Genomic DNA, 16,259 nt, shown 5'->3' on the forward strand with positions numbered 1-16,259 from the left:
AAGTGGCCTGCCAGGCCGGCCTTCTACTTTTCACTGTTTTACATTTTGCATTTATTGTGTTATGTTTTATTTTTAAAATCGATAAAAAATTAGCGAAACGTAAACCATAGTCCGGGACAGATTGTGGGACGGCCGCTGACGTGTTTCTTTTGAAACGCTTAACCGGAAGTTATTAAGTATTTCCAGCTAGCATGACTTGTTCCTGCAACTACTCCTAATATCCCTGTTGTCAGGAGAGGTGACAGCAGAAAGTACGTTCGCTCGGCTGCAGACCAGTTGGCTTTGTGCCCTGTCACTGGATCTTATCCGTAACTTTGCTTCAGCCGAAGGCACCGTTCAGCGCGCCGCGAGAATGACGAGTTAAGGGACGAGATCATAACGACTCAAAGAAAACAATCGTTCGCACCTTAGCCTAGCAGAACCGGAGCCACTCTGACGGCTGCCTCCCACTTTACAGCTTTGCGAGTTTAGTTGTATTTTCTATTTAAATCTGCGTCCCGACATGGAGTCGTTCGGAATCGGAACCCTTGCAACTGCTCTGGGATGCTCGGCGGCGGCCGTCGCCGTGGGAGCGCTCCTGTTTGCGGCAAACAAACTGGGCATCTTCTACCAGTTGTTCCACAAGGTAGGCTGACCTTATCAAACACCGATATTAATTCGTGAACTCTCCAGCGCACCGCTCCTCAAACATTCCGCAATGTCAATCAAACGTTGCCTGGATCGGCACAACGGCGTGCTTCTGCTCACCCCGGGGCAATCACCTGTGCACAGGTAATCTGGGCTCCTTGCACGCACGTAGTCACGCACGCACTTTGACCGATTTTGCGCCTTCTCTATAACAAAGGCTGTCACGTTACCGAGGTCGCTAGTGGGGTTGCATCAAAGGCCAGCTCCAAACCACTAACACTGCAAAGACAGAGCAACGAGTGGCTGTTGTGAAACACCAGAGAGAACAGATAGTGTGACAGGTGACCTTTAGAAAGGCCTCCAATGCATGACCTCTGTTAATCTGTCTTTTTTTTCTCTCTCTCCAGTGTCTGATGAATCAGTGACACAAGAAATGATGTACAAGTTCACCAAGTTAACTCCGCCCACTCCCCCTTCTGGCTCCTTTCAGACAGAGACAATGAGTCCCCGGCACGGTGGCGAGAGCGTGGCGGAGGTGCTGCGTGCCCATGGGGTCAAGTACGTGTTCACCCTGGTCGGTGGGCACATCTCTCCTATCCTGGTTGCCTGTGAGAAGCTGGGCATCCGCATCGTGGACACCCGGCACGAGGCCACTGCTGTCTTCGCTGCTGATGCCGTGGCGAGACTGTCAGGTGCATCTTCTGCATCTTTTCCTTTCTTGTGCATCACTTTTTTTGTGTCGACTTTTTGGTTTTTCGTTCTGTTAAATCATCTCAGTTGAAGTTGTGTTCCCCAGATGCTGGTTGTATGGCCCTAGTTACACACGCTTGCATAGACAATAGTGGTCGCCCAGTTGGGTAGTGTGCGGATGATGTAATGTTTTGCATTTGTTTCTCAACGAGTGAAGACTTACTAGCAGAAATAAGTTGCGCTTTTCTTTTTCCTTTGCTTGCAAAGTGAGGACGCGCCATGCGCAGCTATGCCACTAATAAAGTTAGAGGCAGTAAATGCAGATGATAAGACCAAACTGAATTGCTTTTATTGTGAGAATGATTGCATCACCTGCACGCCCGTGTACACGAATATTATTTTCAAATCATCAAGGTAAATTTGCGTGCCACTTCCAGGTGTCTCTTAGCGACTAGATCTTAGACTTTGTCATCATGTCCAGATGCTTGGATATGGATGCTTTTTTATCTGCTGCCTGGCTGTAAAATATCTGCACTCCCACAATCTCGCACTTGTATCAGATATATTCTGTCATGTCCTTTGACATTTGACCCAAATCCTCTTCAACCTTCAAGTTTTTAATTGTAGTTTTTAATGCCGCAACTGAGTGATACACTCCCAAACATTCATAGCCTTTGCTGATTTTAAATTTCTTTGTGTTATATATCCTGATTTAACTGTATGAAAATGATACAAAGGATGGATTGTGGTTGATTTATTACGTATGTTTTACGAATAAGATATTGTATATTGTAGATTTTGACATCCTTCCATTCCTCCCTTTTTGCCTAAACTACCGTATTGTGTCTTCACCAGGCACCGTGGGTGTGGCAGCAGTGACGGCAGGCCCGGGACTCACCAACACAGTGACCGCTGTGAAGAACGCACAGATGGCAGAATCTCCGCTGTTGCTCTTGGGTGGAGCTGCCGGCACCCTCCTGCAGGTGAATCCAACTGCTGGGTACATCATAAAAGTTTGCATCTTGCGCCTAACATCTCCTGTCATCTGTGCTTTGTGGTCCAGGGCAGGGGAGCGCTGCAGGACATCGACCAGATGTCCCTCTTCAAGCCACTGTGCAAGTTCTGTGCCTCTGTCAGGACGGTGAGGGAGATCGTGCCCACCTTGAGGGAAGCTCTGGCCGCCGCCCAGTCGGGAACTCCCGGTCCTGTTTTCATAGAGTTGCCCATCGACACGCTCTATCCCTTCCATCTGGTCTCCAAAGAGTTTGGGGTGAAGAACCCTCCCAAAGGCCTGGTTGGAAAAGTTGTCTCATGGTACCCTCTCCACTTGTCACCATTATGTACTTGACATAGTTTCATGTTGGTTCCTCTCACTTATTTTAAAACAATAGTTACGCTGACACTATACAACTGCCAGTTTGGATGACTTTGAAAATGAGTATTCTTAACAACAGATGGATATGTTTGTAACAATGTCTTGTTTTTTTCTATTGTTATGTAATGGAAAATGCCTGAAATTATGTTATGGTCTGATTTATTTTTCCAGGTACCTCAATAACCACCTGATGAACCTCTTTGCTGGAGCCTGGGAGCCCCGAGATGTGTCCCCACTTCCTGTTGACATTCCATACGCCACAGACGAGCAGGTCAGACGTCTTCTTCTGATCTTGAAATATTTTCTTGTCATTCAGTGTTGACGGAACGTGATTTTAATGTCTTGTTGCCAAACTTTATTATTTTTGAACTTGTTAATGTAAACCAGGTCCAAAGCTGCATTGAGCTGGTGAGTCGGGCAAAGAAACCAGTGATCCTGCTGGGGAGCCAAGCAACACTCCCCCCGACACCAGCCGATGAGATCAGGTAGAGGACAGCGTATTGATTCTTCCTGTTACACAGCACTGGCACTCATGACCATCACTGTTGCTCTCGCTTGAATTTTGGTTCACCTTTTTTTCCACTCATAGGAAGGCCTTGGAGGAACTTGGCATTCCCTGCTTCCTTGGTGGCATGTCACGTGGCATGCTGGGCAAAAACAGTCCCATCCACATCAGACAGAACAGAAGAGATGCTCTGAAGGACGCTGACGTGGTGATTTTAGCAGGTCAGAGGGATTCTGCCTTTAATACATTGTTTTGGATGAAATAGAAATACCTGAAGGTTTTGTGTTTTGCAGAATTCTCTGTCGCAGCATTTTTTAGCTGAGCCCCTATCCATTTCTATTTTTCTTTTTCTTTTTTAATATGAAATGTACAATTAAAATGCAGAGTTTTAGTTTTAACAGGCGGCTGCAAACAGAGGCCTACTGTATATTTGCTATTTTCTGTCTTTTTGGTAAATTAATTTCATGCGGCTGTCCCACTGGAGTCTGAGATTAAAAATAACCTGCAAATTGGGATAATATGTCTGCACATCTATGTGCATATCTGTACAGGTACGGTGTGTGACTTCCGGCTAAGCTACGGCAGAGTTCTGAACCGCCGCAGCAAGATCATTGCCGTGAACAGAGACAAGACGCAGCTGCTGAAAAACTCAGACATGTTTTGGAAACCAACCGTAGCAATTCAGGGTAAGTGGAGGATGAGACAGGAAGGACTTGGCCACAAGGGTCACACGTGTTGCACTCTGCAGTAAACACCTCATCATGGAATAGATATTGTCACAGCATTACAACTGTTTTCTCATTATTTATGCACTTGGGGTTCTGTCCGTTCCAGGTGACGCCGGTTCATTCTTAGTGCGGCTGTCCAAAGGCCTGAAGGGTCACCGCTGTCCAGAGGAGTGGCCTCAGAGCCTGAAAGCCGGAGATGACACCAAAGAAAACGCCAACAGGTGCAGTGAGCACGCAACACGTCTCCATTGTCTCCAAGCGACGAATCCTCTGCTCACACTCTAGACTGTGCTATTGTCTTCTTCCAGGGCTAAAGCTGACGAGAAGACGGAACACCACTTGAACCCTCTGAAGGTGCTGCACTGTGTGGATGAGTTGATGGCGGAGGACAGCATCATTGTCGCTGATGGGGGCGACTTTGTCGGAAGTGCTGCCTACATCATGAGACCACGAGGACCTATGCGTTGGCTTGACCCAGGTAAAAACACCGCTGCTGACTGGCCTTTTTGTCTTAACGCGTGAAAACCTTCATGCTCAGTGAATTTGAGGTCCCACTGGACTTTCCAGAAATGAGAAAAGTACATCCTTTACTCCTTTTGGTTTCACCACGTTTCACTGCCCTAAAAATCTGCCTTTTGTGATGTCGCACAAATGCCACTCCTGCAGTTGTAACAATACCCAACTTGTTTTTGTCCTGTTTGCTACAACAAAACATCAGTTTTAGCAGGAGGCTAAACAGAGGTTTAAATACGCTGTTGTCTGGAAACCTAAAATTAATCACAATTTCTGCACAGATGCTCATAATAGCAGCAAGAACTGGAATAATGGGACCATTTAATTCAGCTAATTGGTTGTTTATTTTTTTTTTGTTGGCATTTAAAGAGGTTGCACAGTGTGGAGCGTGCAGACTAACGGTTTCTTTCTTCCGACAGGGGCCTTTGGAACTCTGGGGGTTGGCGGAGGATTTGCCCTCGGAGCCAAACTGTGCCGGCCAGAATCAGAGGTAACGTATTGGGTCAATCATCTGAAAGCGCTGTCTACTAAATCAATGGCGTGTTCAATGGATCAACTGTTTCCTTGTATGTGGCTCAGGTTTGGATCGTGTACGGTGATGGCTCCTTGGGATACACGGTTGCAGAATTTGACACCTTCACCAGACACAAGGTAAAACTTGATAGAAATGTCTCTGTGCTCCACGGAACCGTGTCAAAAAATAAAAAAATAAAAAAATACACAATCCGCATTTTCTTTCCTCCCACTGTTAGACTCCAGTTATCGCTGTGGTGGGAAATGATGCGTGCTGGAGTCAGATATCCAGAGAGCAGGTGCCCATCCTGGGCAGCAACGTGGCGTGCGGTCTGGCATTTACAGGTAGGTTTTCTTAGCAACCTGATGGATGTTGGGCAGCTATGGATGGATGGATGTACTTTATTGATCCCAAATTGGGAAACTACTTGTTGTTGTAGCACAAAAAAAGTACAAAAAAATAAACTATACAGTAGTGACAAAAACTCTCAAGTCAATCTATCGACAACAAACGACCAAAGCCGATGTGCAAAAGATGGTCAAATTATGAGCGTACATACAGCGTTAATTTATGCTTATGGCCTTAAGGGCCACTAACATTTGGCAAATTCTGTTTTGCTTTGTTTTTTCAGATTACCACGTCGTGGCCGATGGTTACGGTGGTAAGGGCTACCTGGTACGGCGCGAGGACGAGAGCAAACTGAGCGATATAATTCGACAGGCGCAGAAGGAAGCGCAGGAGGGCAAGGCCGTGCTTCTCAATGTTCTGATAGGGAAGACCAACTTCAGGGAAGGCTCTATCTCTGTATAGAGTCCACTTCGTCATCAGGCTCTTTGAAGCGGTTCAAAATGGGAAGATAATGTCGGGTGCTGGGTAGAACCTTGTCCTGAACTCAACTATGCGACTCCTTTGTGCCCTTAAAGCCATATTTCACCTTGGTCACGACAAGACATTAGATCCCATCACCAGATACATCTGGGAAATCTACCTGCAACACATCTCCTGACACCATACAACATTTGCAAAGGAAGCTGACATTCGTATTCACAGATGGGCTCTTTCAGTGTACACATGCTGCTCAGGCTGAAAATTCAAGGTTATTTTGTGCTACTGAAGGGCATTTTTGCAATTTCTAAAAGGGATGGGATGATAATCAGCGAGAAAGATTTCCTTTGAGGATTTTTTTCTTTGCGTGTCAGTTAAGCGTGACTTACACATTAACGGCAGAGTCAAAGTCATGCGGTAGAGAGTGGTTTGCGTTTTACAGTAAGACCATTTTGCCTTTTCTCTTGTTATCTAAATAACTGGAGATATTTTTTTTGTCAGAATCAAGGAGTTCTTAACACCGTAATATTGTAGTCGATAATTTTGAATAATATTGTACTGAATGGCAGATAAGTTTTTTTTTGTGAATGATAAAGTCTGACAAATGGTATGTATGCCTTAAAATACTTGATTGTCTATCTCAGTACCCCGGTATTTATCTGAAATATTTATCTGAACGGAAATTTGCCGCTTGATTTTGTTTTGTATTTAAATCATGATTACTAACTTGAGAACATGCCGAAACACATAGTCTGTATTGCACTATATCTTTTTATGTTTTGTTTTGGGGTTGTTTTCCCTCCTTTGGGGCATTTTCAGATGTAAAAAAAAAATGGTCTAATTCTTAAATAAATTGAAATTTGAATTGACAATTTGAATTTGTCTGAATAAAACAAGGTCCCTTTATAAGTTATGACCTGACATAAGAAGATCGGGTGTGGTATTTGTTTTTAGGAGCAGGTAAGAAGGTAAGAGTGCACTTTGGATTTTAGACTGTAGATGGCAGTACATAGGTTTTAACTGTTGAAGTATGTATGTGTGGATGCAGCGCAGGTACGAATAATAGCTACAGCGGTGTGAAATGGGATAAAAGGCATGAACCAAGAACAAAGCATATACATGCATATACACAAGACTCAACTTTAATTTGTTCTGGTAAAACTTTATTGGTTTTAAAATTGTAAATTACCTTTCGGGTAATTCGTTAAGTTGTTTTCAACGCTAAAAAAAAAAAAAAAAAAGACCTAAGAAATATTTCATGACTTACTTACAGAATGTCTATGCATGCGCACCTGCAATGCAGTCTCGCGTTTACATTTTGAAATGCACCGGGCACACAAGCCTGTCTTTGACGCCAAACGCCGTGTATTTGTACAACGTGTGCTATTTTTAATCGGTTAATCAGATGTCGGGCCTGACATCTGATTAAGGCCAGTCCGCTTTCCCCTCACGTCACATGGCTCGCCACGGAGGTAGACTCCAGTTTGTCCCACGGCACTTGAACGCATCATAAGACCGGCCGCTCATCACCGCGGGGCAGGCGGCGTCTTCACTTGAGCAGCCCCGTTAAACGTATCACGCATAATACGGCTATGTCGAAGAGGAGCTGGGCGACAAGTCACCGGGGAATAACGACACTCGGGATAGTAACGCACTTTTAGCCGCACGAAAGAACAAGGCTTATACGGTTTTGCATGTAGTCTACACTCAACATGAGCAGTAAGTAACAGGTGGTTTTACGACGCAAAGACAGAGCTAACTAGGAGGACTAACTTGACTTGGCTGTCGTTAGCGCGACCAATGTTTTGTCCTGACCACAGTTCGGATTTTTTTTTTTTTTTTTTTCCCCCCCACTGTTCAAGATTTCTTGCCGTCGTAATAAGGTGATATTAAGTTGTACCTCACGCATACTAAGTGACGCACGCTGAGGAGCTCATCAGCGGGTTCAGACAGCGACCTCGCAAGTCCCAGCTAATTAGCGGTCAGTAACGACGCGCTTTACGTTACTGACGTAAACAAAACAAACTTTCGGAAACCTTTGAGTTGAGAGGATAAAATCGCCACTCGACGGCTGAAATAAAGAGCAGACAGCCTACATTCGGTAAGTATTGTGCAACTAACGGTAAAACGCCTCACTTTTTTGTCGTCGTCGTTCATTGAAGTTGTTGCTGTTTTTTTTTTTTTTTTCTAGTTTGTGTTGTGGAACATGAAGCCACGCTGGCACTCATAGTGACCTATTAAAAAAAAAAAAAAAAAAAAAAAAAAAATCCACCGTGTCACAACACACTTTATTGTTCTTTTGAATGATTAACACTGAATGTCAGTGGGCAAGGTGTGCCACTTTGAGGAAGCCAAAGGACCATTTCCTGTTTGCAGACTGTTAAAACGCAGGGTTTAAGATGCCAAATGTTTATTCGCCCTCACCTGATATGCGTCATAACGAATTACAATAGGCGATATAATGTGAACATGACGAGTGCCTTCAGAGACAGGTTTCCTGTTGGCATGTGGCCACTGTTCACAACCCGCCCTCCTATAATTGTCTGTGAAGCCTTGCCTGTGTTTGTGGCCCTCGGTGTTAACACGTGGCCCATCATGTTACCACACAGGAACTGAATGGCCTCCTCTGTTGGAGTGAAAAGTGAGATGCAACCCGCGGCCAACTCTCAGGATGCAGACTCAAACGCGAAAAAGCCCAGGTGAGCCGCTGTTGCTGCATACCAGTGACTCATGGATCAGTCTTGCCAGTGCAACTGGTTAAACTTCTTTGTCCACTTTTTTTTTTTCTAGTCATAAACAAAGGTCAGGTTGTGTTTTTCTTTTTACGTTGCAATCGATTTCACCACCGTGACACTGCTGACAGGATTCTCAGGTGTACTATTAATAGTGTTGTTATCATATCCTGCCCTGCGTGCTCCACAGGAAACTCCTACCCAGCCTGAAGACCAAGCGGGCCCCTGAGCTCGTCCTGGTGATCGGCACCGGGGTCAGCTCCGCAGTGGCTCCCCAGGTCCCTGCACTCCGCTCCTGGAAAGGTCTCATCCAGGCCTTGCTTGATGCAGCCAACGATTTTGACCTGCTGGAGGAGGAGGAGAGCCGCCGTTTCCAGAAGCAGATGCAGGAGGATAAGAATTTGGTGCACGTAGCCCATGACCTCATTCAGAAACTTTCTCCGGTAAGCCTAAGCTGTTGTTTTCCGTAGAACGCTGCCACGCACCCAAGAACAAATGGCAAGCGCACACACCAGTACACTGTCCACAGCCGGTGGCATTTAGTTTCAGTCTCATTGGATGCAGTAATCTTTCACTACCCTCTTGAACAGGCTTGATGTAAACGTGTGAAGGTTTAGTTTTGCCACTTTCAGCCCCGTCCTTGGCCGCACTGCATGTGGAATTTGCATGTTCTCCCCGTGTCTGCTTGGCTTGTCAGGGGTCTCTGGCTTCCTCTAACAGCTCAAGGACATTTGCATCAGGCTGATTATTGTTCCTGAGCGTCGGCACAGATGGTGGTCTGTCAGTTGGTTTTGTCAGTGCGTTGAAGGGAGGCATTAAAATGTTTTTGCGACAGTGTGTCATTGCTGGAATTGGACCCGAGCCTAATTGCACGTCTTAGTAAATTATTCTCACATAGGAAAAAGGTAAGACTGGAATGATGGAAACTAAAAGCAAGAAAACAATCTCAAAGGGGAAAACAATAAGAAGAAATAATAATGAGAAAGAAAAAACACTCAGTCACGGAAAGAATCCAAATCACAAATCTTGATAATGAAATAGTAGCCTGAACCAGCGGAACCTACACGGCCTGGCTTGCATGACCCTGCAGACAAGACCAACTGATGCAAGCTAAACACAGACCATATATATAACCACAAGATAATAGGGAACAGGTGGAAACAATCGGGGGACAATCACATACACACACACACACACACACACACATGTGAAAGGCCAAGTTACCTGACAGGAGAGGAGTTACGTTTTCAAAATAAAACAGGACGTCACGAGACAGCACAGCGAGTCAACGTTACAGACTAAAAAAATATCTCAGACATGACGACACTGCATTGATTCATCGCCACGCAGTCAAGTTGTTCATAAAAATAGGGGAAGGTATTGTTTCCTTTTTCTTTTTTTAGCGGTCTCTAAATTTTGTCACCACATTATTTCCCTTTTTTCCTGATACTGTACTGCCCTGTTCTGCTCTGCTCTGCTGGTAGCAACGTTGTCTGATGGAACCTTGTATCACGTTTTGGATATTTAAGCAGGTGTAGTCGTTCACTTGCTCTCTCACTATGACAGCAGCAATAAAAAAAAAAAAAAAAAGTGTTACAATTCATTGTTAATATTACAACTAGTGGCTCGACTCAAATGGCAACGTAAAACCGAAGAGAACCAAAGTTTCAATGAATCTGGACTGGCAAAGTTCTTTTCCCGAAGGCATAACTGGACATCAACATGACTTGGGCCTCTTGATTTTGGACCGGTCTGGTCCGGAGCAGGCCTGACAGATGGGAGCTGTAATACCATTTGCCTCCTGTGTTAGTCATGTCTCATCGCACCTTTGACATTGATAAAACGCGCTTTGTTTCAGGCCTCAGCCTGTCCTCACAGACGGAACAAACAGCGCTTTTATGGCTTTATCCATCGCATTTATTCCGATCCACAGTCGTGCAGACGGCAGCCGCGCTTCCGCTGCCGCCGCTGCCCGGCCACAGACACAACAGCACGGCACGGAGCGACAAGGAAACCTGCAGCCACTTAACCCACTTTTTTCTCCCGCTTTCCGCCTTCCGAGTTGAATCCTCTGCCTCAACTGCCGGCAGTGACAGAGTGTGCAGAGTGTCAGTGTGTAGTGACTCACTCTTATCTGCAGATAAGGCTGGCGGTAAAGCCCACATGAAAGAAGTAGATCTAAAAGTCTGCGCCACGATCTGACTCAAGCCAAGGAATTGCTCAAAGTGGGTCACCGAATTCCCTGAAATTTCAGACAGCTAAGTAGCGCAAATAAGCGAGAGGCTTGTGTGAGCGTTCGCTCCGGTCGCAGTCATTTCACCGCCGTGGCCTCGGAGAGTTTAGCCCACTTTCCCTGCAAGTGTATCAGTGCGATTATGTTGCTGCCACGTAATGCGGGTAATCTGAAGTTAAAATTCAAAGAAGCTGTTTTTTTGCTCTAAATCCTCTTTGAACTTTGACCTAAAAAAAAAAAAAATACAATTAAAAGGAGGCCAATCAGTCTTTGGCACTCTAGTTCATTTGCTCTGTTCAAGATGAAAATCATTTCTCCCCCTGGTCGCCAGAAGTAACGCTGGATCATGTGTTCTGTCATTCGTTGTTTATTGCACCATGTAACCTGCGCACACACTACTGCAGAAACAAAGCACCGGGTGTATTTTCCCAGCTGTAGTCACTGAGTGAAACGTAGCCGCTCGCGGGGGGGGAAAAGAGTCAGCGTTTGACCGAGTTCCGTACAAAGTACAGGCAGGCATGCGAAGTGCAGCTGCAGAACCTGGACAGCGGGACGTCACCGTGTAAACAAACACTCCCGAACTGAAACGTGAGCAGAGAAATTGCTTTGTACTGGTGACTCATTTTTATTTCATGTCGACTTTCCAGGCACGATGTTTCCACACTGGCAAATGAAATGTACTGAAAGCACACGACGTGCTTTCAGTACAAATGACACATTTTGTAAACCCACAGAATCAGCGAGAGGCTGAATAGTTAAGCAGCAAGAGTTGTTTACTTGCACTCTCTCTCACTGGCTATTACATAAGTCCTGAGGCGCTCCGAGGACGCTGGGTTGAAGACTGGTGCTGTAGACACTGAGGCCTGGATAATAAGCTTCTTCCTGGCCGAACACCCGCCTGCTGTTTAGCCCATTAGAGCAGTAATCTGGAGGTCAGCGAAGCATTTTCCCGCGCTTTAGGATCACCTTGGTCACTGCATCCCTGCACTGCACGCCACTATTCTTAGCCACTCAGCTATTTGCCCCTCGATCAGTTCTTTTTGCCCCCCCCCTACCGCAGACTCTGTCAGGTTAGGAAGAGATTTGTGCTCTGTGGCCACAGCAGCATAAACTCTCTTGGAAGACTTGGATGGATGGAAAACAAACTAATGTCTCTGTGATGCAAAATTCTCTTTACCAATGTTTCCTGTCAATAATCCGTCTCCATCCTGTCTTTGAACTCGCTTGTGCCACTTTTGGGCACAACCCCAGCCAGGTGTTGGCTCTGACCTGCGGGACATCCTTGTCTTTTTTGCCACCTTCCAAATAGGTTTTTTTTTTGAAGATAGGTAATAGGAAGCTGGAATACAGATCAGACAGTGAGTGAGTTGTTATAACTTAGTAGCTGATTTGATGCTGTTTAGGTCAGAAAGTCGTTTCTTTCCCTGCGTCAAGGTTAAACACAGCAGATCAGACAACAGTCAGCCACTGTGTTCAGGCTCCAAGAGGCAGAGGTCAACGGGAATAAAGACGACCAAGCAACTGATCACACGTGTCATTGTCCGTGTCTCTGTGACACGTCATCGACACGAGTCTCTGCTGTGTGCACTGGGTCACATGACCGCCTCACTTCCCTTGGGAGCATGTCAAATCTCCTCACATACGGTAAATGGCGGTCTGCACTCGTATAGGTCTTTGCAGCACTTTCATGGTAGCCCAGAGCGCTTTACTAAGCCTCTCATTCACCCACTCACACACACACATACACCAATGGGTGGCTGCTGCCATGCAAGGTGCTGCCAGCCCCAGAGGGTATATGTTTAAAAAAAAAAGAAACAGCACTTTGCTCTCCTCTGCCCTCCCACGACAGTCTCCCAATGTTTTCATTCTCTCTCATCACATCTTCAAGTGTGCCAAGTTTGAATGACTTTATTTGAGTGTTCTTTTATTTGAATCCCTTGTAACTTTGGTTTTCTCAGCCGGTCCCATTAAAATAGCCTGTAAACACATGTCAATGCAGCCGGCGAGTTGATCGGTCCGGCTCATTCTTATCTGACCACCCAGTTCAACCTCCTCCCATCGGACTGCTATCTTATTACAATGTCATCAGGAGAGGACACACTTGGCCAGAGACGGCTTTCCCTGCTGCTGTCAACATTGGGTCAATTTATTCAACTCAATTTATAATCTAAAATCATAGACATGTATCATTTTTGTTTAAAAACATTGAAAAGGGTTTTGAAAAATAAAAATAAAAATGTTGCTCTGCTGAAAATTTTTATTTTATATTTATATTTTTATTTTTTATTTTTTGTCTCTTTGCCTCTCTTTCAGCGCACAGGCAACGTGCGCTCCACGTTCTTCAAGGACTGCCTCTACGAGGTGTTTGACGACCTGGAGTGCAAGATGGAGCATGCCGGCAAGCACCTGCTGCGCTCCGTGCTGCAGCTGATGGAGAGCGGCGCGCTGGTCCTCACCACCAACTTCGACAACCTGCTGGAGATCTACGCCGCTCACCAGGGCACCAAGCTGGAGTCTCTGGATCTGACGGATGAGAAGAAGGTAAACAGCCGGCTGCATTGTTTGTTTGCGGCACTGACGGCCAACAAACCCATCCATTACTCTTTTTTTTTTTTTTTTTTTTTTAGTATGGCATAGATAAGATAAGGGTCTGACCTTTACAAGCCTTCTGTCTCCTGGCAGGTGGAGGAGGTTAAAGTCGCATCTGTGACTGAGCTGCTGTCGATTTTTATTGATTCAGCACTGTTTGCTTTGTTTTTAAGACTTTGCCGGAGTGTGCGTTTTTCCCTCCGAACAAAATAGATCCGCTCGGCTTTTTGGCTCCATTCACTTCGGACACCTACGCTCCCAGTTAATTTAGCCGTTTGATTGCTCTGAATTGTCCCCGGCGGCCACTGGCTTTGCCTCTCAGTCCTGGTATTTATGCCTCGTCTCCATCAGGGCTAATGTCCTCTCACTGCTGCTCAGTGGTTTTACTCCTGGCCCAGCCAGAACAGGATTGAGTGCAACCGACTGTTAACAATGTGTGTGTGTGTATGTATGTGTGTGTGTGTAATAGGTGTTGGAGTGGGCCCAGGAGAAACGGAGGCTGAGCGTTCTGCATATCCATGGTGTCTACACCAACCCCAGTGGTATTGTACTGCACCCTGCTGGCTACCAGAACGTACTGAGGAACACTGAAGTCATGGTGAGTGTCGGAGGCTTCCATCGCACACACGCCGCCGGCACGTTTTCTTTTTTTTATATCAACCGTCATTGCCGTTGGCTTTGGCAGCGCGAGATCCAGAAGCTGTACGAGACCAAGTCGTTCGTGTTCCTGGGCTGCGGACGCACGGTGGACGACACCACCTTCCAGGCGCTGTTCCTGGAGGCGGTCAAGCACAAGTCGGACCTGGAGCACTTCATGCTGGTGCGGCGGGAGGACGTGGGCGAGTTCAAGAAGCTGCGCGACAACATGCTGGACAAGGGCATCAAGGTCATCTCCTACGGAGACGAGTACGGCGACCTCCCCGAGTACTTCGAGAGGCTGGCCAACGAGATCTGCAACCGCGACGTGGCCACCAACGGCTGGGGTGAGGAGCGCAGCAGACACCTGGCCAGCTGACGTCTGTGGTGACGCAATAAAAAACAGAATAGTGGCAAGATGCTGCCATGTTTAAAGCAAAACAGTGTCCAGTGAGAAGTTTCCAGTGCTGCTGGGCGGCAAAAACAAGTTCTTCTATTGGGAAAATGCCGTCCACTTCTGATAAAACCACCACCAATTCCTTCTTCTTTCTTGGTCTTGTGTGAAATTTCATAGCAGCTGTTCTTGTGTATCACTCACTTGTTTAATTGTCAACTCGACTCCTTGGTTTTGCAATCATGTGCGCTTTAAAGACCAACAGAAAACGCTTCCTACTGGAGGTTGACAAGATGGATGGGATACGTTTGAGACTTCAGAAGTCTGGCGCAGCTGCCATGACAGGTTGCAAACCTGTCATGGCAGCTGCACCAGACTAAAAACGTTTGTTTCGTCTTCACTGGAAGACATCGTTGAAACTTTACTTGTCTGAACAAAGGAAAATAAGAGATCAGATACTGGAAGCAGATATTTTTGTTGGCCTGAAATTCCTGTTTCTGCTTTGTTTTTGTTCAAGAAAAACTTTTAGTGTCCCACAGTTGATAATCACCCGCCTGAACTCTCATCTCCAGGGTCTCCATCACAAAATGCAGAGGATCAGCAGAATGGCTTCAACACACAGAAAAACCTCCTTCAAGGTTAGGACCCGTTGCTTGTCTTTGACTTGGGGCCGTGGCCGCTGGCAAGACACCGTTTCCAGAATAGTAGCATAAAGCGCTGACCAGGACGCTGTTTTCTCACTCTGCATGCCGGTAGACAGAAATTCCTACAGAGCTGCTACTGCTGATGCTGCTGCTGATGCTGCTGCTGCCTCCTCTGACGCACCGATACAGCTGGCTTTTGCAGTGCTGAATGCTCGGCAGGCAGGGGCGACGTATTGGCCGATGCTCTCATTTTAACTGTGCCTCCTTCTCTTTTTGCCCCAGACCACCGTTCATGACAGGCAGACAGTCGGGATCAGAGTCAGTCATTTACCTCCTACTGCTGCCGTCACGACATCAGCCGTCTTTTGAGTAGCACTCGAGTCTGATTCCAAGTCAATGGATTTAGGGATCCGGGAACACTCTGGGTAACCCAGAAAGCAATACTTTTAACATGTGTTGATGATTTACGTCAAGTTCTTGTAGTAAAGGGAAAGGCATTTAAAGGTCCCACATTATGCATCACTTCACCCTATGCCCCCCCCCCCCTCCCCTCCCAAGATGAGAAGAGTCCCTCCTTCACCTTTCGACGGCAGGTGTTGGCTCCACCCACTGAGACCGCCTTGTTTCCTGTCACCCTTCCAATCACGTTGAAGCTGAAAATCCAGCAGTCGGCTGTAAACAGGGGGCTAAATAGGCTGTCTGCTGGAGATCCAGAGAGTGTTTTGGATGAGTAATCATGGAGCCTGGGAATGGAACACAATAGATCTAAAAATGGTTATAATATGGGGCCTTTTACAGTAACAGCCCTGTACTGTGCTGTACTGTGCTGTGCTGTGCTGTGGTGTTGGGAGGCGGCAGACGGTCGGATGTCGTCACCTGGCATAAAGAGTCGACGTCACTGTGAATCACGGCTCTGGACAATTTTAACGGACACACCCAGGCCGCTCTCCACCGGCGTGTCGAAAACTTGAACCAGGAAACGATGACGAGCACCCGGCTGGATGAAAGATCCCCTCCCACTCACATCGTTATGACCTTCTACTCCAGCGCTCCGTTTTCCCAGCTTGTAGCAAACGCCTCACCACTCTTTTGCTATGTTCTTTTTAAGCTGTTTTTTTGAATTGTTATTAATAATTGTGTAATACTATGTGTTTTCTGGTGTAGTATTTATGAGTACCATTTTAAAAAAAATAAAAATTTTGGTATCCTCCTACGTTACCTTGGCTCGTCTCGTGAAGGACCACGCTGGGAACT

The 16,259-nt window shown here is 46.2% G+C and overlaps 2 protein-coding genes and 1 long non-coding RNA gene across 3 annotated transcripts; all 3 read left to right on the plus strand.

Moving 5' to 3' along the window:
- The first annotated feature begins 192 nt into the window (after nucleotides 1-192).
- On the plus strand, nucleotides 193-6,642 carry ilvbl (ilvB (bacterial acetolactate synthase)-like). The gene is made up of 14 exons (XM_076049699.1): nucleotides 193-625; nucleotides 1,118-1,319; nucleotides 2,173-2,300; nucleotides 2,381-2,631; nucleotides 2,864-2,963; nucleotides 3,080-3,177; nucleotides 3,282-3,418; nucleotides 3,749-3,883; nucleotides 4,032-4,146; nucleotides 4,234-4,403; nucleotides 4,858-4,928; nucleotides 5,018-5,089; nucleotides 5,191-5,296; nucleotides 5,584-6,642. The coding sequence occupies exons 1-14, from the start codon at nucleotides 503-505 to the stop codon at nucleotides 5,760-5,762; spliced, it is 1,887 nt and encodes a 628-aa protein (XP_075905814.1). The 5' UTR covers nucleotides 193-502; the 3' UTR covers nucleotides 5,763-6,642.
- Nucleotides 6,643-6,954: 312 nt separating this feature from the next.
- Nucleotides 6,955-16,207, plus strand: fam118b (family with sequence similarity 118 member B). The gene is made up of 8 exons (XM_076049706.1): nucleotides 6,955-7,878; nucleotides 8,387-8,476; nucleotides 8,700-8,952; nucleotides 13,056-13,283; nucleotides 13,801-13,929; nucleotides 14,017-14,314; nucleotides 14,934-14,999; nucleotides 15,288-16,207. Exons 2-8 carry the CDS (start codon nucleotides 8,394-8,396, stop codon nucleotides 15,299-15,301), a joined length of 1,071 nt encoding a protein of 356 aa, XP_075905821.1. The 5' UTR covers nucleotides 6,955-7,878; nucleotides 8,387-8,393; the 3' UTR covers nucleotides 15,302-16,207.
- On the plus strand, nucleotides 8,964-11,210 carry LOC142903855 (uncharacterized). Its single transcript, XR_012929296.1, has 2 exons — nucleotides 8,964-10,797; nucleotides 10,853-11,210. It is a non-coding gene; the product is annotated as an uncharacterized LOC142903855 (long non-coding RNA).
- Nucleotides 16,208-16,259: the final 52 nt, after the last annotated feature.

Source organism: Nelusetta ayraudi, unplaced genomic scaffold, assembly GCF_046127955.1.
Source record: "Nelusetta ayraudi isolate G7.1 ecotype Tasmania unplaced genomic scaffold, CSIRO-AGI_Nayr_v1 ptg000120l, whole genome shotgun sequence".
Lineage (NCBI taxonomy): Eukaryota > Metazoa > Chordata > Actinopteri > Tetraodontiformes > Monacanthidae > Nelusetta > Nelusetta ayraudi.